Here is a 26433-nt window from a genome sequence, read left to right on the forward strand (position 1 = left end):
ATGTGGCTGGCAGAGCCTGCGGGAAAAACTGCAGCCTCCCCTCCCCGGGAAGGGCACGGACGCTGAGTGGAGAGGCCGAGGGAAGCCGCTGCGCCCCACCAGCCCGACGCGCCCGCCGGAGCAGGACTGGAAGGGCCGTGGAGATGGCCAGCAAGCTCTGAAGCCAGAGAAGGACTCGAAGCTCCAGGAGAAGCCCCTGTGCCACGTGGATTTGATGCACCAGCTGGAAAAGGACTGGAGAAGCCCTGGGAGATGTCTAGACGTGTGGCCGCGGCCGGATGACAGCTGGAGAAGGCCCGAGAGTCCAGTGCAGCAGCTGGAAGATGACTGGAAGGCGCCCGAGCGCACCCAGGACTCAAACAACCCCGAAAAGCCCTTGGAAAGTGACTGGGGGAGCAAGAAGCTTCCTATTTACCACGTGAGTACGGCAGGGGAGTGAAAACACAGCCAGGAGCCGGAGCTGGGGGGGGGACCCTGCTGCCAGGGGTAAAACCAGCGAGCATCTCTGCCTGCACGGAGCGGGGCGCCGACCTTATTTGCAGCTTTTCTCCCTGGCCAGGGCAGGATTGAGCTGCACACACACACACACACGTCCACACGCAGCCTTCCTGCCCCTCCAGCATCCCCTTTTCCCCAGGGTGTGAGGAGCGACGCCATCCTCCTGGCACTGGGGTGCTTCCTCCTGCCCCACACTGGGAGGGCGACAGCGGGGTCTGGGGAGGCGAGGAGGGGATGAAACCCCCTTGCTTTTAGCTCTCGCTTTCTCTCCCCGCAGCCCCAGCTGGGTGGAGGCGCCTTCCCAGCACAAAGCTCCTCGGGAAGCCAGCAGCCAGCCCCGAATCCCAGTGAGAGACGCAACAAGGTAGGGGGCAAAGCCTGGGACTGGGGTTGGGGGGGCTCAGCACACACCAAGTGGGCACCTTCCCTGTCACCTCCTGGGCACGGGGCTCGCTGTCACACCCCGTGGGACAGCAGGGGTCACAGCCCAACCCTGTGCCCATTCCCCAGATGGGAAAACTGAGGCATGGAGCCACTTGGCGAGGCTGGATGGGGGGCGAGCGGCGCACCTGGGCCTGACCCCCTCGCCGAGCTGCCTTCCTTCCCCTATCTCCTGCTGGCAGCGGGGCCTTTTGGGGCACAAAGGGTGCCGTGAAGCGGGGGTCCCGGCGTCACCCCAAGAGCCCCACAACTTGTCCTTCCGTGGGGGCCCCACCGGCCTCACCCGCCCCGCCGGCTCCATTGGCTGCGCGCTGTGGGGCGGCTCCCATTGGCCCGGCTGGGTCCTCCCAGGAAGTTTAGGGTGGGAGGAAAAACTTTTTTTTTTTTTTTTTTTCATAAAAAAAAAAAAAAAAAGAGGAAAAAAAGCTCAGGCAGGCATGGTGGGGCCACGGGAACCACCCGGCCTCTGAAGCCACCCCGCCACCCTGGCTGCCAGCGCCCGCGCCCGCCGCGCCCCAGCCATGACGGTGAGTCCGGCACCGGGGGTCCCCCCGCTTCAGCTCGGGCCTCGCCGCCACCGTCTTCACCCCGTCACCCCTCTTGGGCTGCCCTCCGTCCCCTCCTGGCTGGCGATTCAGCAGCTTTCGGGGCAGCCCCACACGCGTGGGGACACCGGAGGGCACCCCGGTGGGCGCGCGAGCGGCTGAGGCTCGCCACGCCGGTGGCAGGGGGACGGGGAGCGACACCGGGGGGGACACCCACGGGTGGCAGGCTGGGCTGCGTGCCCCCTCCAGCCCCAGAGGGGTTTTGTTGAGCAGAGCCGGAGCGGTTTAGCTTTGTCTTTTGGCCTGCGGCCCTTTCCTGGCGGAGCGAGTTCCCTTTTTTTTTTTTTTCGGAGGAAGCGCGCTGGCGGGGAGGCCGAGAAGCCCCCGCTGCCAGCCCTGTGGCGGGGAGGAGGCGAGAGGAAGGAGCCCTGGGCGACCTGGGGGTGCACCTCCTGAGGACACTGGTCACTCAGAGGTGACCTCCAGAGGTCCCTCCTTCCAGCCGCCGTGGTCAGGGAAGTGTTGCTCCGGGGCCTGCGGTCCCGAAAGGAGCAGGAGGCGCGGGGACGGCGGTGGAGGCAGCGCACCTGACCGGCCACCCCCTCCCCGTCAGCTCTGGGGTTTCTGCCCTCCAGGGCTCCACCACGCCGAGGCGAGGTCCTCCTGTCCTTCCCCTCCTTCAGCTTCATCTCCCTCGCTCCGTTGCCTTCTCTTCTCCTCCGTTTCTCCACCCTGGGCTCCGGCTCCCTTGTACCACCCGGCGGCGATTCCTCCGCTCCCACCCCAGCCCCTTCCCTTCTTCGGTGTTTACATTCTTCAGATACTTGCCGGCTGTTATCACAACCCTTGTATCCCCTCCTCGGCTGGCTCTGCGACCTGCCAGGCTGTAACCCAGTCCCTCTGAATGTCACCCGTGTCCCCAGCCACTCGGTGCTGTGTAGGGCCAGGTATAACCCACGTAGGGCTGGGCACAACCTGCCTCTCATCCCCACGGCTATTTTTTTTTTTCCTGGGGACACATCCTGCTCCATCCTCGTGTCCCAGCCCCCGGATCTCTCGGCAGCTCTGCTTTCCTGCCCGTTTCCTCCTCCTGCCTTTTCCTCCGAGGGGGGATTCAGTCCGAGCCCTGCTCTGGTCTCTGCTCGTCTCCCGAGCTCTCTGCTCCAGCTGGATTCGGTCGTGGAGAGGGGGGGATATAAATGGTTTTACACACTTTTCTGCGGCCACCGGTGGCCTGTCCCGTGCTGCCAGCCCTGCTACAGCAAAAATACTGCCAGGGTGGCTGCAGAGCTGAGGCTGGCAGGGCAAAAAGGGCCCATTCTGCCCGGTGACATTCACGTGCTCGGGGGAAGCCTGCGGCGGGGATTTGCTGGCCCTGGTAATGCGTGCGGGGCAGTAATAGGGCAGCGAGCCTTGGCAGGGGCTCTGGCAGGGCTGGCCTGATCTTTTTTTGCAGTTTGTTTTCCCATTGTTATACACCAGGCTCGTTATTCCAGCAATTAATGCCCTGGCATGGTAAATCATCGATACCTGAGCCCTAGCTGACCTGCACAGAAGCCCCCCAGGAGTCCTTTCGCTCCCTCTCTCGGCCCGTTTTTCTTCCACCCCTGAGCCGAGCTGCCTCCTGGCCCCCAGGACGCGGAGTCCACCCTACAGCTGACCCCAAAAACACTTTCCCAAATGGAAAAAGGAGCAACCACAGCGCTCCTGCCTGCCTGCCTCCCCTGCCCCGCACACGTGCGTGCCGGGAGGGGCGGCCGCGCCGAGCGCTTCGCCTCCTTTCCTTCCCTCCTGCCGCTCCCAGTCCGGAGCCAGGGCTGAAGTCACTGGATTGGAAAGGGATAACGGCGAGCAGGGTGGAGCCGCCACCACGGGGAAGGAATTAATTTTCAGAGCGCTTTCCCAGGGCGGCAACCACCGACGGGGGCCGGGGGAGCGGCCGAAGGGATGCGTCCGGCCCCCTCGGTGCCCAGCCACCGGCACACTGCTCATTGCCTCCGCTCCCTGTTCTGGAGGAAGAAGAGGCTCTGGGCTGAGATATTTGCTGGTGCAGCTCCTCCCGGGCTGGTGGAGTCGGGAGGAGGAGCGGCTGCAGCCTGTTGGGCCGAGGGAAAAGCCGGGGAGAGAGGTTGCCCTGAGTCAGCTCTCCGGCACGGCGCTGCTGCGGGGAGAGAAACTGCTTGGGATGCCGTCCCGCTGGCGCGAGGTTAGGAGCAGGCAGAGGGGGGCAAAACTTTATTTTAACAGGCTGGAAGCTGGATGAAACTCCCCTCATCCTCATCCTCTGTAGCCGTGGGGCGAGGGAAGGCTCTGCGGGAGGAGAGGAGCCGCTCGTGTCTTTAATAAGCGGTCGGTGGTGAAGTCGCAGGCGGGACGTAGCTGTGGGGCACGGATGGATGCCTGGGTTTGGGGTGAGGTGTGTCCGCTTCTCCCCTTCCTTCTCCAGCCCCGGCCTGTCCGGCATTCCCTTCCCCTCGCCCCTGCCTCCCTCGCTTATCTCAGAGTAAATACCTCCAAGGCACCTTGTGGAAACCTCCCTGCTGCATATTTTCCTTTTTTTTTTTTTTTTTTTTTTTTCACTCTTATCTCCTGTTTCCTCTTACAGGAATGATTGCCTGCTGCTGAGAGCTAAATCCCGGCCTCCTCCGCCACTGGGTCCTAAACCCCTACACGTTTCCTAAAAGCCTTGCGGGGCTCTTCCCGCTCCTTCTTCCCCCTCTGGGGACTCTGATCCCATCCGCTGGCACGAGGGACCTTCCGCGGCTCCCAGCACGCAGTAACCCTCTGCTTTCTCCTCTCTCCTCCAGCCAGACCTCCTCAATTTCAAGAAGGGATGGATGTCCATCCTGGACGAGCCAGGAGAGGTAAGCCCCACCTGGATCCTGCCTCTCGCCCCAGCCCTGTTGGTCGTGGTCCCCGTGCGAGCAGTGTTTTTTTCCTTCCCCTCCTGTTTCGGTCTCTCCCGCTGTGGGAAACCCCAGCTCGGAGCCGAGGGGCGCGAGGGGGATTTGGAAGGGAACCGGAGAAGGGGGCAGAGGCTGGAGGCTGCGAGGTGGCGGAGCAGCACGTCCCTCCCTGTTCCTGTGCTTCCCTGGGTAACCGTCTATCCGTTTCCCTCCTGTCTTTTCCCCTCCCTCCCCCTCACCGGCCTGCTGGCAGTGGAAGAAGCACTGGTTCGTGCTGACCGACTCGAGCCTGAGGTATTACAGGGACTCCAACGCCGAGGAGGTGAGCGCTGGCAGCGGTTCCCGAGCCCTCTGTGCTTTCCTGGTCTCGTCCACGTGGTGAGGGGGAGAGGGACGCCACCGCTGGCCTGGCCACCTCGTGTCCTGTCCTTGTGAAAGGAGCCAGAGGTGGACAGTGTCTCTTTGAGACCTCATCCTGGTCCATCACTCATCCTAAAAAGCCCTTGGGGGGTTTGTCGTGGTGGGGAGTGAAAAGAAGGGCTGCTCTGATGCTCTCCAAATCTTCCTCCTCCCGCAGAGCGGAGGTGGCTCACGCTTTCTTTAGGCTGCAGGCAGGTGGCTGGGGCTTTTTCGGAGCCGGGCTTGCATTTACACCCCGGGGGGCGGCTGTGCTTTCAGGCCGATGACCTCGATGGCGAAATCGATCTCCGCTCCTGCACGGATGTGACGGAATTCGCGGTGCAGCGCAACTACGGCTTCCAGATCCACGTGAGTGCCCTGCAGGCACAGGGGGTTTGCCGGCTGGGAACGGCTGCTCCCTTGCCATCCACGCCTCTGATGCAGAGATTTGGGCTGTGCAAACCTCGTGCCAGGGTGCCAGGGTGGTTGGTGACAAGCCCGGCACCCGGAGTCGCCCTGTGGTGGCTCATGTTTGCCTTTGCTTGGAGATGGTGTCATGAGGGGTGTGAAAGAGGCTGCCCCACAAAGAGCACGTGTCCACTGCCACCCCTCCGTGCGTCCCCAGGAGCCCAAGATAGAGGGTGGCATCCCTAATGGGTGCAGCAGGCGAACAGAGAGGGGCTGCGGGGTTTTGTATAAAGCTCTCAGTGAGCTGATGCAGCGCGAGCAGGCGCCCGGCGGTCCTGGGAAACCAGCGGGAGCTGCCCGTGCCTCTGGTGAGCAGTGACAGCCTCCGTCCTGTCCCCACTGCAGACGAAGGATGCCATCTTCACGCTGTCGGCGATGACCTCGGGCATCCGGCGCAACTGGATCGAGGCGCTGAGGAAGAACGTGCGCCCCGTCAGCGCCCCGGATGTCACCAAGTAAGAGCTGCCTGGTGTCAGGTCCCCCTCCCCTTCCCCGCTGGAGTCTGGCACGGCTGGGGCTCGGGCTTGGGGCAGATCCTCTGCACCCCGTGGGGAGAGCCTCTCACCCACGCACGCAGCCAGAGCTGCCAAGCACCGTGATGAAACCTCTCGGCGCTCACGCGGTGTTTTTTTTTTTGTTTGTTTGTTTGTTTTTTTCGCAAGGCTGGGTTGAGCAAAAGCCGAGCTGTGGGTTTTGGCCGGCAGCGCGCACACTGGGGCTGTCTGCCCGTCCCCACGCTGCGCCTCTCTCCCTCATGTGCCACTTCTCTGCTTGCAGGCTCTCCGATTGCAACAAGGAGAACGCGCTGAGGAACTGCGTCCCGGCCAGGGGCTCGCTGCTGGCAGAGGAGCAGCAGCAGCAGCAGCAGCGGCCGGGCTCCGAGGGCAGCACCAAAGGCAGCCCCTGGAAGGCAGACGGGCAGCGCCATGCCTTCGAGTACGTGGAACTGTCCCCTTTGCAGCAGGAACCCCCCAGCCAGGGCTCCCCGCCGAGGACGAGAGGCAGCTTGAGGGGCTCGGAGCGAGCCCCCAAGCACCACGAGGATCTGGAGCGGGATCTGGCTCTCCGCTCGGAGGAGAGGCGCAGGTGGTTCGAGAGCCCCGATAGTGGGGTGCCCAACGCCGACGGCCTGGGGGGGGACTCATCCCGCAAGGCTGGGGAGCCGGATCTGGCCCCCACCCCGCTTTCGGAGGAGCAGCGGGCTCGGCTGAACGAGGAGATAGAGAAGAAGTGGCTGGAGCTGGAACGCCTGCCCTTGAAGGACTCGCGGCGGGTGCCCCTGACAGCACTGCTGAACCAGGGCAAGGGAAACCAAGGCGGAGACCTCAACGAGGCGCTGAGAAAGGAGGTGAGAGCATCTGTCCTGTCGGAAAGTTGGCTTCTTACAGTGCATGCCCTGGGGCTTTGTGCCTCCCTGGCAGCAGGAGGCTCCGCAGAAGAGCGAGGCCACCCACGCCGGTGGCACGGCTTGCACGGAGCTGCCTTTTGGTGCAGTTTTGCGTGTGCTGCCTCCTTTCTGAGCTTCACCTCTGAGCTCTGGAGAAGAGCAGCGTGTGTGTCTGTCGGAGCTAAGCATCCTCAAACACAGATCTGCCTCTGGAGGAGAGCGTGTCCACCTCCTCCCCTCCTTGCTGGCTTCCCCACGCTGCTCTTTCCAGGCTGCCACCTCCTCCCTGGGCTCAGCACCTCTCTCTCTCCCCTCCCTGGCACAGGTCCAGTCGCTGCGGGCGCAGCTGGAGTCCTGCCGGGCCAAAAATGAGGCGACAAAACCCCAGGGGGACAGCCACGTGCCCCGGGGGTACATCTCTCAGGTGAGCCCCGAAATGGGAAATGCCACAGCCCGGGACTCGCTGCCAAGCAGGTATCGCTAATCATTGGGTTGCCTCGGTGACCCTAACGAGGCTCGGCTGTAATCAATGGTAATTACAGAAAGGCTGGTGTGTGTGGTAAGCCCTAAAAGGGGCTGGAGCCAGGGGAATGGGTGCTTCCAGCTTTCTGGCGGGAGGTTAGCGGCGCGAGCACGCTGCTGGGATTTCAGGATGTGTCGCAGGCAGCCAGGGGAAGGAAATTCAGGCTCCTGGTGAGCTGGCTGCTGCTAGCCCAGAGAAAGGAAACCACGAGTCACGTGGAGCTGTTTCTCAGGTGCTCTGGGATCTTGGGTAACATCCACAGGCCTCCGTTATGTTCAAAAAAATGAAAATAAATAAAGGAAAAGGAGCGGGGAGAAATGGCATCCTATCTTCCTGATCACGTGGCTCCCAGGCCAGGGCTTTGTATGTGAAAAACTTCACTTTTGAAGTGAATGACTTCATTTTTTCCTAAAAGGGCTCATTCCCCATCAATTTTTTCAATGTTCGTGGCCAGCCTGATCCCTCTCCTTTTTTGATCTGCGAGGCAGCTGCCAGCTTCCAGCCTCTCAGCACAAAGGGAAGCCGGGGAGGGCTTGTGTCCCTGCAGCCTGCTGCTCCAGCATCGCCTCTCACGGTGATTCAGCATTTCCCTTAGTGCCAGGGGAAGGAACTGGGGGCAGCAAGTTGGGGGATGCGAGGGCTTCTTAAAAATAACTTTCTGGCGTGGTTAGGTGGCAAAAGCATCCTTCCCAGGCCTTGGGGGCTGAGAGGGGAATGTCCTGCTTGGGTTTTTCTTGTAATACCAGTTATCCATGGCGCTGAGGGAGCTGTCCTGCAGCTCAGGGCCAGTGGAAAGGAAAGCAAACTGGGTGGGAAGGTCTCTGACAGCCAGGCTCTGGGGAAGAAGGGCTCTTTAACAGCACCCAGCCAAGTCATGTGGCACTGGGAGGTGTCACTTTTCTGAAGAAGAGGCTCGGTTTCCATCGATTCTGGGGTCGCTGCTTCATTTGAAAGGCAAATAGCGGGACGTGGTTCCAGCTGTTAACCTCCTCCAGCCAGAGACGTTCAATCTCTTGGTGTGTTTTGTGATAAAAGCAGCACCTCGCTTTTGGGAGGGACAAACCATCCCGGGAAGTGATCTCTGGCCATGGGCTGGAGTAAGGTTTGCTGAGTCAAACCAGCCTGGCACCTCCAAGCCCCTCACTCCTCCTGTTTCTTGTCCTTTCCCCCGGCCTGGCAGGAGGCCTGCGAGCGCAGCCTGGCCGAGATGGAGTCGTCCCACCAGCAGGTGATGGAGGAGCTCCAGAGGCACCACCAGCGGGAGCTGGAGCGGCTGCGGCAGGAGAAGGAGCGGCTCCTGGCAGAGGAGGCTGCGGCCACAGCAGCGGGTAGGGGCGGCTGTTTCGGGTGGCCTTGGGAAGCGGAGGAGGCGAGGGAAGCCCAGAGGGCAGAAGGGATGGAGGAGGAACTGCAGAAGGAGATCTGAGTCTGTAATAGCTCGGTCAGCTCCCCGGGTTGGTTTTCCTAGATGTGCTGAGCAGGCAGAGCCTGATCCCCCGTTGTCCCTCTCTGCAGCCATCGAAGCACTGAAGAAAGCCCACCGGGAGGAGATGAACAAGGAGCTGGGCAGGACACGAAGCTTCCAGCAGTGCGGCTCCATCTCGGATGCCCTCCAGAAGCAGCACCAGTAAGAAATCTCCTCTCCTGCTCCCCTTGCTCTGGGCTGCTGCCCTCATTGAACCCCGTGCTGGTCTTATCACACCCATCTGAGGCTGTAGCCTCCAGTGTCTGCCTCTCCAGGGGTGGTGGGTGACAGCCAGGCTCGCTGCCATAAAACCAGCTATATGGCAGAGAGCTTTATCCCCTGCTTGGTGCCAGCAAAGCAGGATTGATCCACAGAGGAATAAGGAGGTGCCTGGCCACCCAGAACTAGCCGAGCTCTCGCTATTCCTGGCGTGTTTCCCCTATCAGCTCATATCTGTCTGCGTTACGCAAAGCTCCTCCGCTTCTCCTGCCTGACTCGAAGCTCCCCGAAGCCCCGTCCTCGTGTTGGGAGGGTGGAGGATGAAGCCTGGAGCCACACGGAGCAGTGTGGCAAAGCCACGACGGAGGCTTTGGGAAGAGCCCGTCCATGGCACGGGGGCAGGCGATGCCGATGACAAGGCCAGCAGTGACCCGGCGCCTCTTTGGCAGGTTGGACGTGGACTCCCTGAAGCGGGAGCTGCAGGTGCTGTCGGAGCAGTACTCCCAGAAGTGCCTGGAGATCGGGCAGCTGACGGAGAAAGCGGAGGAGCGGGAGCAGACGCTGCAGCGCTGCCAGCAAGAGGGGAAGCAGCTCCTGCGGAAGAACCAGGCAAGAGAGGGGCTTTCCCTGCCCATGGAGCATCTTCCTTCTGCTGGGGGCTGCCCCTATCTAACCTGGCTGCTAAAACTCCCCCTTTTGGGTCGTATTCTTCCACTATTTTCTCGGGGCTTGCCCGCAGGAGCTGCAGACCCGCCTCTCGGACGAGATCGGGAAGCTGCGGAGCTTCATCTCCTCGCGCTGCTCCGGGGACCGCTCCCAGAACAACGAGCGCAGCTCCTGCGAGCTGGAGGTACGGGGCTGATGGGTTCTCACCCTGAAAGAGATTTGGGCTCGGAGGGGAGCCGCGGGGTGGCCAGGAGCCGTGCAGGAAGGAGGTGCGCAAGCTTCCCCTCCGTGCCTCTCCCGGGGCACCTCGCATCATTTCCCTCTTCCTTCCTCTCCCAGCGCCGCGCTTGCGCCCGGCCGGGGCAGCGGTCATCCTGCGGCTCTCTGCTTCCCCCTGCCTTGAGTCACCTCTGGCTCCTCTCTCCCCGGCCCAGGTGCTGCTCCGGGTGAAGGAGAACGAGCTGCAGTACGTGAAGAAGGAGGTGCAGTGCCTCCGAGAGGAGCTGCAGATGATGCAGAAGGTGGGTGCTTGGCTGCGCCGGGAGATGTTTCACCTTGATAGAAAAAATACAATTTTATGGTGAAAATGATGAATTACTGGAACAGCCTCCCCAAAGGTGTGGTGGAGTCCCCAAAAACTGGAGGTTTTCAAGACGCAGTTGGGCAGGGTGCTCAATAAAATCTCATCTAGGCTCCCTTTTCCCACAAAATATTGGACCTGATGATTTTTCGAGGTCCCTTCCAACCCGGGCTGTTAAATACTGCTATAAAATCGCTGCTGAGGTTCAGATCTTGGGCTGGTTCCTCCTCCACCTGCTAGCCTTTCTCCCCCTGACCTCGCCTCGCCACCCCAATACCAGCGCCAGGGTTCGCTGACTCTTCCCCCCTCTCCCGGCAGGACAAGAGATTTGCCTCAGGGAAATACCAGGACGTCTACGCCGAGCTGAATCACATTAAGGTGCGCTCGGAGCGGGAGATCGAGCAGCTGAAGGAGCACCTGCGCCTGGCCATGGCGGCCCTGCAGGAGAAGGAATCGCTGGGCAACAGCGTCAGCGAGTAACGGTGAGCGCTGGGGAGCTGCCACGTCCCCCCCGAGCGCGGGTGGCTGGCAGCTTCCTCCTGCTCCCCTTTTTTTTTTTTTTTAATTTTATCTCCTTCTCTCTCTCTCTCCAGGTCTGTTCTTCATTTGTTTATCTATTCTTGTTTTTAATTTGCTCCGTTCCTCACTCGTGGGGAGGGGGAGGTTGAGTCCCATCCGTTATCGCCTTGGCACGGCGTCCCCCCCTCCCCAGCCAGCCTCCCCTCACGCCCCTCCTGAAGCTTTCGATGAAGCCCTTCAAGCCCCTCTCGCCTGCGTATCTGAGCACGTCGTTTGGACTGGCTCCTAACATGCACCTTCTTCGGGATTTTATATGTGAAAATTATATTTTATAGAGGAATTGTTGTCTTCCCCCGGGAAGAAGGGGAAGAGGAGGGGGGAAAGCTTTGATATCACCAGCGTTTTCTGACCTGAGAAAAAAAAGAGAATCTCTCCCCCCTCTCCCCAGCCCCGTTTCTCCCGGCCGTGCAGCCACCATTGGCACTTTTTGTGCCCTCTCTTCCCCCCATCTCCGTGGCCCTACGGGGTCATACAGCGAGGACACTGCTCCCCTGGGGAGAAGACACCCAAAGCCATAGGAGGGAGCCGACAGGGCCGCAGCTGCGCTCGCCCGGGACTTTGAAAGAGGAGACCTTGGCACGAGGCTGCGTGATCAAGCTCTCAGTGACTGTCCTTCGCCTCTGCCTTGGCAGAGCCTCAACCCCCTGGCACCTCCCTGCCCGCCCTCCCTTGGGACGGGGAGAGCCCCCCCCTTGTTTTTTTTGGGGCAGAGGAGCTGCTGCCGTGCTGTGCAGCCAGCCCCGAGGTGGGAGCTGCTGCTCTGCCGTGCCCTTCACTTCTTAACTTAATAAAATCTTTCCATTTTGCTGATGAAAAACATGTTCGGTGAGGGGAGGGCTCGGGACAAAAAGTGGAGACAATTTTTGCAGCTTCCTGCGTGATTTTGGGGCCAGCACGGAGGCTGAGGGAAGCCGTGCAAAGCAGCTATCTGGCCGTCTGCTCTGTATTTGGGTTTGGGGGGGGAATAATCTGCATTGTGACAGCAGTCCAATAATTCTACGTTAGCCAGAGCTGTGTCTGGGCTGGGATGAGAGAGAAATGATGGTGGGATGTGGGACCTGGCTCGGATCGTGCCCAAAATGCCGGCTTAAAGATAGGATGAGTTTGGCACACATGGCCAGAGCTGGGAAGGCAAGAGCTTCCACGCTCTGGATGTCCACCTCGGTGTTAGGGATTTGTAGGAACCAAATTAGGAGGGCAAAAGCATTACACATTTGTTTTTAGGAATAAACATGCCTGCACATCCACTGTGGCTGAATTCAGGCTGCATGGTCCTAACCACACACGGGGGATGCAACTGGCCGGCCACCCCCTTCCCCAGGCGCTCGCTATCTGTGTTTGTTTGGGTTTGGGGTTTTGTGTTTGTTTTTTTTTATATTTTTTATTTCTTTTCCTGGCCGGGGGCTGCTGCCCGTGATAAAGGCATCGCGCCGAAACGCGTGGGCGCTGCCGATCAGCCCCGTCACCCCGCGGCGCAGCGTGTGGCAGGGCGATACCGGCCCCACGGCGGCCCCGCAGCGCTATCGCCCGGCCGCAGGGGCACGGGAGGGCCAGGCAGCCGAAATGTCGGCGGGCTCGGCAGCCTGTAGGGCTGCTTTTCTGCGTGTTTCGAGCCCCTTTGAAAAGGGGAGCGCGGGCTGAATTAAATTTCGCCGGGATGGATTCGCTGGTGTCGATCACCGGGAGCGCTGCGTGCTCCCCCTGCTGTGCCTGGATGCTGTTAAAGAACAGCCCCAGCCCTGTGAGGTGTGGGTTGGTACCCGGTGGACTGCAGCACGTCCACAACGTGTGTGCTTTGACCATTTAAGAAGAAGTCCTGGGCTGGACGTGCAGAAATCCCGAGGGGGGCTGGTCAGACGAGGCACGGGGAGGGAGGAGGAGGAGGAGGAAGACGTTGGGATTACTGGAAGATTCCCCTGCCAGGCTCCTAACCCGGAGGTTTGTGATAGAGGGATGTTTCCCAATCTCCAAAGCCGATTTAATGCCAGAAACGTGCAGCATCGGCCTCTGCACATTTCCATTGCACCTCCAGCTCCAGAGCTGCTCCTGCACGTTAAGGACATGCTGGTGCACCAGTGCAGGGTGCGAGGGATGCTCTCACCATCAGGGGTGCTTCAGGGACCTTTGGGATTTTCTTGGCCAGAATTTGCCCGTGGAGGACCCCCAAAGAACTGCGACCACCCCTACGACCTTCCCTTCTTTTGTCTTGCTAAAAATTAGGGACCCGGTCGGGATGAAGGGCTGGGGTCCCCCATGTACAGCGGAGAGGCCGCGTCCCCGCCAGCTGCAGGAGGTGCACGGGTGATGGGCTCCGATAAGACAGCCCCTTTCCAGCTGGCTCCAGCAAGGTGAAGAGGTGAAGCCTTTTGTCCTCCTCCCTGCCCAGGCGCTGCGCCGCCCTGATAACCACTGCCTCTTTTTTGGAGGCTCCGCGGGGAAGGAGCGGGGCTGGGAGATGCTCTTGGCAACCCCCCCCACCGCCACCTCTCTTGTTTGCTCCGCTTGGCGGGCGAGCCCGGGTGCTGCTGGCGGTTTCAAGCTTGGATGCAAAATAAAACCAGATGGGGCCTTATCTCCCCGCGCCCGAGTGCCTACGTGCAGGCAGCCAGCAACGGCGCTCCATTTCCCGCTCAGAAAACGCAGGGTGCTTCACCCGGTCAGGGCGTCACGGAGAGGCCAGAGTCCTCTACCGGGGTCCCCTTTTCTTTTCCCGATGCCTGCGTGTCCCAGGCTGGTGGCACGAATCCGCCCAGGTGCCATCGGTGTTGCGGGAGGGTGCTCAGCATGTGTTGGATGTGCTGAGGTGTTTCGAGCTGCAGGGTTTTGTCCCCCAGCACTGCACGTCTGCGGGCAGACAGATGTTTTTCAGATGGAAGGAGGAAAACATCATCTGAATCCTCCGGAAAGGTGATGGCCACGGCCACATTTAATCTCCCGGGGGCAGCTGAATGTAACCCCAGCTGGGAAGTGATGGCTGATGAGAATTCACGTCCCTGCTCTGTCCCCCAGCAAAGAGCTGTCTGGCCCCAAAAACAGGGGACAGCCTTTAGTTTGTGACTCTGCATGAGGGATGAGATGATATCCCCAAAGCCCCTTGGTGGGGAGCAGAAGGGACAGAGGAGTGGGGACAGAGACATTGGACCATGGGGTACAGCTGCCAAACCTATTTTTGAGCCTTTTTGCATGAAAAAAGTACCCCCCCCAACCCCTTTGTGTGCCCTGGGGACAGCGGGTGGTGTGACAGGGAGCCATCACCCACCCCAGGGTGACACCATGGTGGCTCGGGGCAGAGGGAAGGGAAAGACCCCAAGTGTCCCTCCTTGTCCATCTAGTGCCCCTCTCCTTATCCCCTGTTGTTCCTCCCCATGTTCCTCCTCGTCCCCTAAAACTCCTCTATGTGTCCTTGCCACATCCCCTCCTTGTCCCCCCCACTTTCCCCTGCAGTGTCCCCATTGCGCATTCCTCCCTGTCCCCCGATACCCCTCCCAGTGCCTTTGTCCCATCCAGTGTCCCCCCAAAGCTCCAGTGTCCCTCCCCATCCCCTGGTGTCCACCCCAGTGTCCCTCCCTGTCCCCACGGTGTCCCTCCTTGTCCCCACACTCTCCCTCCCTGTCCCCACCACGTCCCTCCCCGTCTCCCCAGTGCACCCCAGTATGCAGGGCGGGACGGGACGCGATGGGGGAGGGACACGGGGGACAGGCAGTCCTCCCTGCCGTCCGCACCACACCCTTAAATTCGGGGCAGCACCGGCTGCACCCGCAGAGGCGGCAGAGGCAGCAGAGGTGGCAGCACAGCATCCCGTGTTGCCCGCGGCTCCTTCTCGTAGCCTGCCCCGGTGCCCGCGTCGCAGCTGGCTGACCCGGTCCCGGTTTCCACCACAGCAGCACCGGGAGAAGCGCTGGCCATGACGGACAGCCCCATCCCGGCCCCGGCCCCGGCCGCCAAGCCCAAGCGGGCGAAGGCGCCTCGGAAGCCGGCGTCCCACCCCAGCTACTCGGAGATGATCGCGGCGGCCATCCGGGCCGAGAAGAGCCGCGGCGGCTCCTCTCGGCAGTCCATCCAGAAGTACGTGAAGAGCCACTACAGGGTGGGCCAGCACGCCGACCTCCAGATCAAGCTCTCCATCCGGCGCCTGCTCGCCGCCGGCGTCCTCAAGCAGACCAAAGGGGTCGGGGCCTCCGGCTCCTACCGCCTGGCCAAGGGGGACAAGGCCAAGAAGTCCCCGGCCGGGAGGAAGAAGAAGAAGAAGGCTGCCCGAAGGTCCACGTCGCCCAAGAAGGCGGCGAGGCCCAGGAAATCCAGGTCGCCGGCCAAGAAGCCCAAAGCCGCCGCCAGGAAAGCCAGGAAGAAGTCGAGGGCCAGCCCCAAGAAAGCCAAGAAGCCAAAGACTGTTAAGGCCAAGTCGCTGAAGACATCCAAGGTGAAGAAGGCAAAGCGGTCCAAACCCAGAGCCAAATCCGGCGCCCGAAAATCGCCCAAAAAGAAGTGAGAAGTCTGGAGGCCTTTGTCCAGACTCTCCCCGTTGGTTTCTGTAAATAGCTTTTGCCTTTATTTTTACCTCTTACTATTGCCTTTTTTTTTTTTTTTCTGTGTAACGAATCAATCTATTTCTGTCTGGAAACAGCTAAAATAAGGCAATTAACGAAAGAAATGAAAAAAAAAAAAAAAAAAGGAACGTCTTCAGCATGAAGAGTTCCCCTTTTTAAGAGCTGCTGGTCTGGGTTTTTATTTCGACTCGGAAGCGCGGGTGGCCCCGGGGGTCTGCTGGGGCCGGGCAGGACTTGGGTTCCTGCGGGTCTGGGGGGGTTGTGGTGGGCAGGCGGAGGACTCGGAGGGAGGGAGGGAGGCGAAGAGAGCCGCAGCCCTTCCAGGAGGAGGAGGACGATGGGTTCCCCGTTCCCTTCCTGCCCCACGTCCCCATCAGCCCGCCACCCGGCGGGTGAGGGCTGGAGATAACGGCGCAGACGGGTGGTGGCGGGGACCTTTGGGGTGTGGGGGTGGGCACGGCCCCGCTGTCACCAGGGCTTTGGCACGGGACCAGGCCCGGCCTGGCCCCATAGCGTCCCTCCCAGTGGGGCTGGCAGGGAGCCCACGGGACGGTCTGAGAGCCGCGGGTAGGATCTGCCCAAGTGATCCCAAATCATACAGGGGATGATTTGAAGGAAAGGGGGTCCCTTCTCTTTTTCCCTTCTCTTCCCTTTTTCCTTTCCCTTCCCTTTTTCCCTTCCCTTCCCTTCCCTTCCCTTTTTCCCTTCCCTTCCCTTCCCTTCCCTTCCCTTCCCTTCCCTTCCCTTCCCTTCCCTTCCCTTCCCTTCCCTTCCCTTCCCTTCCCTTCCCTTCCATTTTTTTTCCCTTTTTCCCTTCCCTTCCCTTTTTCCCTTCCCTTTTTTCCCTTCCCCTCCCTCCCTTCCCTCCCCCCGGTGCCATTGGCCGTGCTCGCACCGCCCCCAGCGGCTCGGGGCTCGGGGATGTGGCTCCGGGTGGCGGCGGCGGCGGCGGGGGCCGGGGCCGGGGCCGGGGCCGGGGCCGGGGTCGGGGCCGGGGCCGGGGGGTCCCGAGCGGCTTCGGGGGCGGCGGCGGCGCAGCTCCGGCGGCGGCTGGAGGGGGAGCTGGAGGGGATCCGGGGAGCCGGCACCTGGAAGAGCGAGAGGGTCATCGCCTCCCCGCAGGGCCCCCACCTCCGCCTGGCTGGAGGGGGAGACGCCGGTGAGTGCGGGGAGGGTCCCCCCATGGGGTCACCAATGGGGTCCCCGATGGGGTCACCGATAGGGTCACCGGTGGGGTCACCGCTGGGGACCCGGTGGTGGCTGCAAGGTGTGCCCCCGCAGGGATCCTCAATTTCTGTGCCAACAACTACCTGGGGCTGTCGAGCCACCCGCAGGTGATCCGCGCCGCCGTGCGAGCCCTCGAGGAGTTCGGTGCCGGCCTCAGCTCCGTGCGCTTCATCTGCGGCACGCAGGTAAACGGGGTACCAGGCACAGGGAACATCCCCCCTTAAACCATTCCCCTCCTGGAGAGGAGAAAAATCAATATCCCCCCGCATTCAGAAAGCAAATGGCATTCCCCACCCCTCCCAGCACTCAGGGTTGCAGCCAGGCTCGCTTAAAAATCCTAAACTTGAACCGTCTCGGTCAAACCTACCCCAATTTATCCCCCTCAGAGCCCCAGCAGGTTAAACACAGAGAAAACCCATGGCTGCTGCCTCGTGGCTGGGAGGCTGGAGTCTCCCTGCTGGGTTTTTGGTATCCAAACCGATCACCGTGGTTTTAGGGCCCATTAGCTTCTCCCCCCTACACATCTTCCCTGGATAAAACGCATTTATTTTCTCCCCCTGCAGACTGCACCCATCAGCAGCGGGCAAGCGAGAACTCGCACTGCCCTAAGCGGTGATGCTTGCTTTTTTTATTCTGTCTGCTCAGAGCATACACAAGGAGCTGGAGGAGAAGATCGCGCGCTTCCACCAGAGGGAGGACGCCATCCTCTACGCCAGCTGCTTCGACGCAAACGCCGGCATCTTTGAGGTTGGTCGTGCCTGGCAAAGAGGAGGGGAGAGGCTGCAGAGGCTCCCTGGTGGAGAGCCCAGACCTGGTGCCCTTGAACTGGGAGGTGTGGGCCGTGCGGAGCTGTTTACTCAGCCCTCAGAAAACCAGGGGATAAGGGAGCTGGGCAGGAAAGTGGAAAATTTAGCAGCGCCAGGAGAGACGTGGCAGCTGCAGTCAAATGCAGCTTTGCCCTCCTCACCGGGACGGGCTGCCCGACTGGGGCGAGGTGGTGCCCTGCAGCAGAGGCTGACCCTGTACGTTTGGCACGGGCAGGCTCTGCTCACCCCGGAGGACGCGGTGCTGTCTGACGAGCTGAACCATGCCTCCATCATCGACGGCATCCGCCTGTGCAAGGCGAACAAGTACCGCTACAAGCACATGGACATGCAGGACCTGGAGGCCAAGCTGCAGGACGCGCAGGTACGGGGCTGCGCTCCCACCCCAAAGCCCCCACGTGTCCAGGCAGGACCCAACCCTGAAGGATTCGGCTTTTTCCCATGCCTTGGGCATCCTTTTTTGCTGTTTGGCGTGGATAAATCCCGTGGGGAAGCAGCAGGGTGCCACTCTTCCCTCCCACAGAAACACCGCCTGCGGCTGGTGGCCACCGATGGTGCCTTCTCCATGGACGGTGACATCGCGCCCCTGCGGGAGATCTGCCAGCTGGCCCAGAAGTACGACGCCCTGGTCTTCATCGACGAATGCCACGCCACAGGGTTCCTGGGGCCCAACGGCCGGTAAGGGGGCGTTTCACCCTCCTAGAAGGCCCCCTTGGGTCTTCGGGGTTCGGTGTCACTGCCTTGCCGCCTGCCCGGTGGTGCTTCGTTTCCCTCGAGGTGCCAGATGTAGAGCAGATTCCCTGGTAAGCGCTGGCACGGGTCCTAACGTGACGTTCCTTTTTCTGCAGGGGTACTGATGAGCTCCTGGGAGTGATGGACAAGGTCACCATCATCAACTCCACCCTGGGAAAAGCTCTTGGAGGAGCTGCAGGTGAAGGCATCCCCTTGCCCGTGCCCTAAAGTGCTCCACAGCATCGCTTTGACGTTGCCTTCATCTGTCCAAAACCAACAAAACGCCTGCTCTCCTTGTCCTGCTGGTGGCACGAGGCTCGGTTTGGGACCCTGCCGCAGCACCGAGGGGTGCCTCACCCATTCCCCTTTCCCCTGCCTCCGCAGGTGGGTACACGACGGGCCCCAAACCCCTCATCGACCTGCTCCGCCAGCGCTCCCGGCCCTACCTCTTCTCCAACAGCCTGCCCCCCGCCGTGGTGGGCTGCGCCTCCAAGGCCCTGGACCTGCTCATGGAGAGCAACGCCATCGCCCAGTCCATGGCCGCCAAGACCCAGCGGTGAGGGGCCTTGTCTCCACTCCTCTCCTGTCCCAGGTGGGGTGGGAGCACGGGAAGGGGCTTGTTAGGAGCGTTAGGGACTTGGGTGTGCGTTCACCCTCTGCTGACACCTTGCTGGAGGTCCTCAGGGGGAGGAGATGTGAGCCAGAATCACCCCCAGGGCTCCCCGGGAAAGCACGGCAGCGGTCCCCAAGGACAGGGGTGACAAGCTTTGACTCCTTCTCTCGTTCTCCTCACCAGCTTCAGAAGCAAGATGACGGCAGCCGGCTTCACCATCTCAGGCAAGGACCATCCCATCTGTCCCGTCATGCTCGGGGACGCCCGGCTGGCTGCGGTGATGGCTGAGGACATGCTGAGCAGGGGTGAGCGGGGCAGGGAGCTCTGGTTGCAGGCACGTTTCTCGATGGAATCGATGCCTGATGGTGCCCCCACCACCATCATCTCCCCTCCAGAGAGATTTCTGCATGAAATCTGCTCGTTTCGCACCCTCCGGCTGCAAATATCCTCTTGGTCCTTCCTAGAGGGGAGGGGATTTTCCATGAGTCCATCAGAGCTCGGAAGCAGGTACCCCTTGAAATCCAGCTCTCTGTGCTTTCTCCCCAGGTATTTATGTCATTGGCTTCAGCTACCCCGTGGTCCCCAAGGGGAAAGCCCGCATCCGGGTCCAGATTTCGGCTGTGCACAGCGATGAGGACATCGACCGCTGCGTGGAGGCCTTCACCGAGGTGGGACGGAAACACGGAGCGCTGCCTTGAGGGGCCACCAGCGGCGTCTTTCCCTCGGTGCCTTTCCTGCCCGTGACCAACACAAGTGCCTGTGCCGGGGTGGGGAGGCTTGAGCACCGTGCTGCTGGACGAAGGACCTGAAGGCTCTGGCTGTTGCGGTGTGCTGGCAGCAGCCCCTGTGTCATTAAAGGTTTCCTGCAGTGCAGTGGGTAGATGTCTGGCTCTTGCTTTCTCATCCGGGAGCTGTGGTTTCCCAGGCTGTGCATCAGCCCCTGGCAACCCCTGCCACCAGCAAAGAAAAGAGGGCAGAGGCTGGCCCCAGCACCAGCTGCTCCTCGCTCCCAGGCTTGCTTGGTGCCTGAGATCAGCCCTACAACTTCACCCTCCCCGCAGGGCTCCCACCCCAGCCCCGGGAGCTGCATCTCGCCCCACGTGGCGCAAGCCCAGGAGATGGGCAAGAGGGCATGCATCCGAGCAGGTGACAGAAACCTGTAATTTCCCTCCATCAAGTGCAATTTTCACGTGGCAGAGAACACACAGCAGGCTGGCATCTCTGCATTTGTTCCTCCGAGCCCTGCCGAGGTGGTGATTTAGCACTCGAGCAGGCACACGCCGGGTCCTGGGTATCACAGGATGGCTTTGTTCGAATTGCCTCTGCTCCAACCGTGTGTCATGCAGCCTCCCTCCCGTGTCCTTGCACGCACACGTTCTCTCCCCATCCTCCTCATCTCTGGACACCCCAACCTCTCCCCTCCGTCCCCGCTGCCTCTCCCAGCCGCTCCAAGGCCGAGCTGTGCAGCAGGCTGCGGTCTGCACGGCGCCGGGAGCTGCAGCGCCGGGGAGGCAGGCGGGTCAGGCCACAGCGCGCCGCGGCTGAATAACGCAGCCGCTGCCGACCGCAGCGAGGAGGTGCAAGAACGTTTCGTTCCCAGGCGAGTCCTCCAGCTCTTTATTTTCTTCAAGGCTTCCTGGTGGAGGTCTGATCCGCGGCTGTTTGTGGCTCTTAGCCCAGAAAGCAGAGGGCTTTTTGCTCGTTAGGACGCAGAGGCAGGAGGTGCTGCCTTTCCAGGCTGTAGTTCCCAGCCTGACCCATCCCAGGTGGCCCACCCTATATGCTGGTCCCACCCCATCCCTGTAGGCAATGTGGGGTAGGTGTGGGTTCACCTCTCTCTCCCGTTGCACATTAAGCTACTGTAGCTCCCCATCCCATTCAATTCCCCTACAAACAAGGACACTTCCAGCCCTGGCTTCCTGCCTCCCTCACTTCCACCCACCCTCATGAACAGCCCTCACCGTGCTGTCACACCTCAGTCCCAAACCTGCCCCTCTTCCAGCCCTTCTCCACATCACAGTGTCCACCTTCAAGCTCAACCCACATCCCCTCACGTCTTCCCTGCACCCCAGCCCCGCTCCCACCACCCTCAGTCCCCGGTGCACAGGGATGCCACGGACTAACCCTCCCCGCATCCTTTGCCCCAGATAAACACCCGGGGGGTATCCCGCTTGGCTTCTGGCATTTTATTTCTCCCTCTCCCCAGCCCCTCAGCGGCAGGAGCACTTGCAGGCGACCACCACGGGGTAGGGGATCTGCCGCCAGGCGCAGTGCGGGGGGCCAGGGGGCCGGGGTGCCCAGCAGTGCCAGGCCAACAGCTTGAGCTGGGTGAGCTGGGCAGGACGGCAAGCCATACCGGGGGGCCAGGAGCAGCCGGAGGGCTCGGGCTGGCAGGCGGTGTGGCGCACCCAGCGGGGCCAGAAGACGGGCCCCAGGTCTACCCAGGAGGAGGCGAGGCGGCAAGCGGCCCGCTCCACCAGCCACTGCCGCAAGCGCCGCGCCACGGTGGCGGCCAGCTCGGGGGGCAGCCCGGGCATGGGGGGCAGCAGGGTGGGCAGCTCCAGCCCCTCGGCCTCACGCCACAGCTTGCGGCGGTACCGCCCGGCACCCTCCGCCAGCTCCCGGCTCTGGTTCTCCAGATCCTCGGTGGTGGCGGCGGTGGTGGCGGTGCCGTTGTGACCCGCCGGCTCCTCGGCCGACATCCAGAAGGGGTCGAAGGCTGAACCCAGCAGCCGGCGAAGCCGCCCGGGCCGTAGATGGCGGGGTTTGGGAGCGTAGCGGTAGTCCTCGGGGGAGAGCGAGAGGCTGTAGGGCCGCACCGGGGCCGAGGGGCGGCCGCGCAGCAGGCGGGCAGCGGGGTCAGCAGTGCCGGGTGGCAGTGGCAGGTCTCGAGGGTCCTCCGGTGGCGGCGGCGGTGGTGCCAGGCCCGAGGCAGCCGGCGGCGGCAGCGGCAGCAGGCAGAGGAGGAGGAGGAAGAGGAGGAGGAGGAGGAGGCAGCGGCAGGGGCCCTGCATGGCGAGCGGCGCTGCGGGCTGTGGCTGCGTCCCCCCCGGTTATCGCCGCATCCCGAGCGTGGCCTTCCCCTTTTCCCTGGTTGTGGGTGCTGATACCCGGCCGCCCGCCCGCCTGCCCGGGGACACCCTGCTCCCTCCAGACATCGGGGGGGCAGCGGGGGCCTCCCACCGGGCTGAGGTGCTGAGGGTGGGGATGAACGTGGGCAGGGGCAGCGGGACCCTCGCCTCTGCCTCTTTCCACCCATGCTGCCCCAGGGAGAAGAGGCTGCCACGGAGGGGAAGGGTCCGGCACCTCCGTATCCTGCCCATGCCTGTGCTTGAAGAGGCATCCGGGACCTTCCCAGCAAAGGGGAGCTGCTGGGTTTTGGGTCTTGCTCGGAAAGGCCCCCCCCTAACCATGTTCAGCCCTGGTGCTCCTGAAGGTCTGCAGGGCATGGATTCGGTGCAGGATGGCTGCGTGGGTCACGGTTGCTTCTTGTCACATCAGCCGGAGCACACGCTGTCCTGCGGGGTGATAAGGGAGCTGGAGGTCTGGTGGGGCCGGCCCTGGGCTGCTTGTCCTCCCTACCCTGGGAGAGAAATTCTGGTGAGAGGTCAGAAAACAAAAGCCTATTTGCCCTCCGTCTCCGGCTCTGATGCTGGGTGTGATTTGATCTGGTCTGTGCTACGAGTCCTTTTTGCCATGCTGCTCGCAATTAACAACAGCTAGAAATAGCAACTAATTGCTCGTGCTCCAGAGGTTTTAGCCCCATAGACCGAGCAGGAGGTAAGGGTCAGGCATGGCGGGACATCCACGTTCCCTGGAGGTGTTGGGAAGCACCTCCCGAACACACAGCGGTGCCGGGGCTGCAGGACCCTATCCTGCCTCTCCTAGCAAGGAGCAGCACCCTTGTTCTCCGCTGTCCCCTCCTTGTGGGAGCTGCTGAACCCACAGGAAGGCTGGGCAGAGAGGAGTTAACTCCAAACCCAACGACGGGGAGAGGGGAAAAAAAAATAAATACAGAGAGAGATCAATGGATCAGCAGCAAGAGCAGAGGGAGGGAAAAGGGGGAGACAGAGAGAGAGAGAGAGCGTGCGAGGAGCTCCAGGAGGAGAGAGGCGAGCGCGGGAGTGAGGAGGAGAAGAGAGCAGAGCTGGCGGCTGGCGGGGAGCGCTGGAGCACCGGGCAGGGGTGACGGTACTGCTCAAACTGTCCTTGTCCCACGTGGATGAAGGGCTGCCTCCTCCTCACCACCGCTGCCCAGGCTCTTCTGGAGGTTTCCCCTGAGCAAGCAGAGAAGCTGAAGGCCCTTCCTCGCAAAGGTGAGTGCCAGCTTCACATCCTCAGGGCTCCCCGGGCAGGGGTGAGAGTGTGCCCACAGCTCCCCACAGCCTACGTGCGAGGTGTGGGCCCAGAGGGACGCTGCGGGCTTCTGCTGGTGCAGGAAGGTCCCACAGGGCTGGGATGGAGGAGCTGGGCAGTCACCAGTAGGACAGAGGGGAGCTGAGAGCCAGGGATGAACTGCCAGCACAGCACAGAGGGTGATGTGAAGGAGAAGCGGCATGAGAAGAGAGATGGGGGAGCACGGGGTGAAAGAGCTCGCGCGACCCAAAAGGAGTTAATTGCATGTCAACAGTTGCTAGATAACGGTGTCTTTCCTTCTTGGTTGCTGCTCAGCCAAGGACAATTTGTTCTAATGATGGAACAATAAGGCGAAGGCTCGTTAGGAGAGCGGGTGTTTGCGCTCCCCGCCTGAGCACGGTGTTACTCAGTGCTGGAGGAAGTTTGGCAGCAAATGTCAGCACCTCGCTCCTCAAGCTCCGGGATAAATCGCTCCTTTGTGATGACTATTTGGTTGTGTTTTGAGGTCTCCCCCCCATTCCTCTCCCACATCACAAGATAGGACCCAGCAGCCAAATTTCCTTTGCCTGCACCTTCTGTCGGGTCAGCAATACCCCACACCCACGGATAAAATGCGTCCCACCTGTGCTTTTCAGAGACCTGTTGAGCTCTGATTTGAAAGCACATTAAAGGCAACAGGGTGCTGCTGCTAGGGGGTGTTCCTTCTCTGTGTCCTCGTGGCCCTGGCCAAGCCTGGTTGAACATCAGCTGGGATGAAGACTTGCCAAAGCAAGAAATCCCAAAAGGTTTAAAAGCAGCTTTGGGATTGTAGGAGGAGTGTAGGTGAGTTGGTGGGAGAGGGGACGCTGTGATGGGGACGTGAATCCAGGCTGTCTCTCTGTCTCTGCTCACAGGGCCCTGCTGTCGGATGGGGAGATGCCAGGGGGCTGGAACGCCTCCTCCGACAGCCCGGAGCTGCGAGCGGCAGGGATCATCGTGCCCATCATCTTCTCCCTCATCTTCCTCCTGGGCACCGTGGGGAATGGGCTGGTGCTGGCCGTGCTGCTACGGAACGGCCAAGTGAAGTATAACACCACCAACCTCTTCATCCTCAACCTGGCCATGGCCGACCTGTGCTTCATCGTCTGCTGTGTCCCCTTCCAGGCCACCATTTACACCCTGGACGGGTGGCTCTTCGGGGCCTTTGCCTGCAAGGCCGTGCATTTTCTCATCTACCTCACCATGTACGCCAGCAGCTTCACCCTGGCTGCTGTCTCCATTGACAGGCAAGTGTCCCCTCCCATCTCGGTCCCTCAGCTCAGGGACAATGTGTTCACCACTCTTGAGCTAAGGGGTAAGGGAAAGATCAGTCCCTACCTTGTTGAATGTCCTGTGAAGAGCACGTAGGGTCTCCCTAGAGGCAGGGCCAGCAGATCCAGCTTCTCACTGTTCCTCCACATCTCCCCGTGCCTTCTCCCAGCATCCAGCCAAGCTCTCAGCCTGATTACCCAGCCCTTTCCCTTTCTCACCTGAGCAGGAGGAGTGCAGGCACGCACTGAGGCTTGGTGTCCACCATACAAAACCAAGAGTGCTAAAACCCAGGGAAACAGTGCACCAGAGGAGAAACACGGAGTCCTCTGTGTCCTGCTCCTGCCCTCTTCCCCGCTTCAAGAGGCACGTTGCCTGCCCCTCCTGACCTAGCACAGGGTGATGGAGATTCCCAGCTCCACGTTGGGATGATCCCTTTAGCTATGTGAGCTCACCATAACCCTCCCTCGTGAAAGGTGGGGAAGAGGAGAAATGGGAGGCTGCACAGGAAAGGCTGCCTAGATGGCAGCTCCATGGGGCTGGAGGGCAATGAGATATCCCACCCGCATTATGCCTGGTCTCTCCTTCCCCTCCCCACCAGGTACCTGGCCATCCGCTACCCGCTGAAGTCCCGGGATCTCCGTACCACCCGAAACGCAGGAGTGGCCATCGTAGTGATCTGGTCGCTGTCCCTGCTCTTTGCAGGGCCTTACCTCAGTTACTACCAGATCGTCCATTACCACGGGGTGCCCATCTGCGTCCCCATCTGGGAGGACCAGCGCCGAAAGATTCTGGACATCCTCACGTTTGTCTTTGGATACCTCTTACCCGTGACTGTGGTGAGCCTGGCATACGCCAGGACCATCAAGTTCCTGTGGACCTCTGTAGACCCCATTGAAAGGATCTCAGAGTCCCGTAAGGCCAAGCGGAAGGTCACCAAGATGATTGTGGCTGTTGCTATCTTGTTCTGCCTCTGTTGGCTTCCCCACCATCTGGTCATCCTCTGCTTCTGGTTTGGCCACTTCCCCTTCAACAGAGCCACGTATGCCTGCCGCCTGGCTTCCCACTGCCTTTCGTACGCCAATTCCTGCCTCAACCCCATCGTCTATGCCCTCATCTCCAAGCACTTCCGAAAGCGTTTCAAGCAGGTCTTCACCTGCCTCTTCTCCCAGAACAAGAACAGGAAGAAGAAGAAGCGAGTTGGAAATCAAGTCCACGTGGTCAACGTGGGCAAAGGTTTCACCAACAGCACCGGAGGCTTCTATGGAGGCAACACGGAGGTGATCCAGGTCCCACGGGAGAACACCAGGAGGAGGGACACGGAAGGTGCCAACCATGCCAGAGCATGGACTCACCAGCTACAAGATGCCATGGCCTCTGTTCAGAAGGAACTGCTGGAGGAGGAAAGCTTGGTAACAGCTGGCAATCTCCTAGCCATGACCCCTCCGAGAAGATCTCAGGAGTGTCTGACCGTTCACTACAAATGAACAAAGCAAAGAAACCTCTTTTCCAGCCGGTGGGTGGAAAATTATTCCAGAATAATGTGGGGCACAGCCAAGCTGAAAGCTCCTGTGGCAATGGTCAACTGGTTGCTCAAACTCACCTCCGCTTACTGGACCACTTGTCTAGGACTGGCACAATCCACCATACAGATGCAAAACAGAGGGACACATTAATGTGAAGTAAAGAGTGGAAAGGCTTGGGTGCTGACATATCTGCATGCCCTCCCTGGGGCTTCTCTGAAGTTCAAGGAGGAACAGACCAGCCTCTTCCCTTGACTCCGCTCCACCAAAGGTACTTGCTGGAGGATGTCTCCTAGAGGTCTGTCCCTCGTTTTTTCCTAAACAACCCCCAAACTCCTTCTCCCACCATGTTGTTCCACCTGGTTCATCCTTTTTCTTACTTTCTGTCTGCCTTTTGCAAGTTCCTGAAGGATTACTGCCTTCTCTTTGGTATTTCTTCATCATGAGGAGTTTCATCCCTTCCTCCTGGGGCTGAAGGACATGTTGCTCTCCAAGCAGTGATGCTATTCAGTGGAATTAGCTCCATGTGCGTGGTTTACTGACTTGGCAAGACACTTTATTTCCATGTAATGACTATTTTGGTGGCACCCACGTGCACTTAGTTTAATCTTTTCTCCTCTGTGCCCCTTCCAACCTAATGGAGAGGGC

The 26433-nt window shown here is 60.9% G+C and overlaps 5 protein-coding genes across 9 annotated transcripts; 4 read left to right on the forward strand and 1 right to left on the reverse strand.

Moving 5' to 3' along the window:
* The first annotated feature begins 1327 nt into the window (after nucleotides 1-1327).
* On the forward strand, nucleotides 1328-11487 carry TRIOBP (TRIO and F-actin binding protein). 5 transcript variants are annotated; one of them, XM_084301957.1, is made up of 14 exons: nucleotides 1328-1466; nucleotides 4292-4348; nucleotides 4644-4712; nucleotides 5069-5158; nucleotides 5603-5712; nucleotides 6035-6605; nucleotides 6970-7068; nucleotides 8348-8495; nucleotides 8683-8794; nucleotides 9301-9460; nucleotides 9591-9701; nucleotides 9952-10038; nucleotides 10416-10579; nucleotides 10691-10829. In XM_084301957.1, the coding sequence occupies exons 1-13, from the start codon at nucleotides 1461-1463 to the stop codon at nucleotides 10575-10577; spliced, it is 1782 nt and encodes a 593-aa protein (XP_084158083.1). In that variant the 5' UTR covers nucleotides 1328-1460; the 3' UTR covers nucleotides 10578-10579; nucleotides 10691-10829. The 5 variants fall into 5 exon arrangements, with proteins under 5 accessions (XP_084158083.1, XP_084158085.1, XP_084158082.1 ...); XM_084301956.1 differs by lacking the exons at nucleotides 1328-1466; nucleotides 10691-10829 and adding exons at nucleotides 3320-3690; nucleotides 11065-11487; XM_084301955.1 differs by lacking the exon at nucleotides 1328-1466 and adding an exon at nucleotides 3321-3690.
* Nucleotides 11488-14447: 2960 nt separating this feature from the next.
* H1-0 (H1.0 linker histone) lies at nucleotides 14448-15330 on the forward strand. The gene has a single exon (XM_084288115.1). It carries the CDS (start codon nucleotides 14581-14583, stop codon nucleotides 15163-15165), a length of 585 nt encoding a protein of 194 aa, XP_084144241.1. The 5' UTR covers nucleotides 14448-14580; the 3' UTR covers nucleotides 15166-15330.
* An 814-nt stretch (nucleotides 15331-16144) lies between these two features.
* Nucleotides 16145-19492, forward strand: GCAT (glycine C-acetyltransferase; the record flags this gene model as incomplete). The annotated part of the gene is made up of 9 exons (XM_084305722.1): nucleotides 16145-16382; nucleotides 16505-16635; nucleotides 17096-17197; nucleotides 17492-17638; nucleotides 17798-17952; nucleotides 18123-18205; nucleotides 18391-18562; nucleotides 18803-18924; nucleotides 19166-19492. 9 exons carry the CDS (start codon nucleotides 16145-16147, stop codon nucleotides 19315-19317), a joined length of 1302 nt encoding a protein of 433 aa, XP_084161848.1. The 3' UTR covers nucleotides 19318-19492.
* Nucleotides 19493-20829: 1337 nt separating this feature from the next.
* LOC311221712 (noggin-like) lies at nucleotides 20830-21633 on the reverse strand (the record flags this gene model as incomplete). The annotated part of the gene is made up of 1 exon (XM_084305816.1): nucleotides 20830-21633. The coding sequence occupies one exon, from the start codon at nucleotides 21631-21633 to the stop codon at nucleotides 20830-20832; it is 804 nt and encodes a 267-aa protein (XP_084161942.1).
* Nucleotides 21634-23890: 2257 nt separating this feature from the next.
* GALR3 (galanin receptor 3) lies at nucleotides 23891-25749 on the forward strand (the record flags this gene model as incomplete). The annotated part of the gene is made up of 2 exons (XM_084283132.1): nucleotides 23891-24240; nucleotides 24864-25749. 2 exons carry the CDS (start codon nucleotides 23891-23893, stop codon nucleotides 25747-25749), a joined length of 1236 nt encoding a protein of 411 aa, XP_084139258.1.
* Between the last annotated feature and the right edge of the window lie 684 nt (nucleotides 25750-26433).

Source organism: Netta rufina (genome assembly GCF_964035555.1).
Source record: "Netta rufina genome assembly, chromosome: 1".
Lineage (NCBI taxonomy): Eukaryota > Metazoa > Chordata > Aves > Anseriformes > Anatidae > Netta > Netta rufina.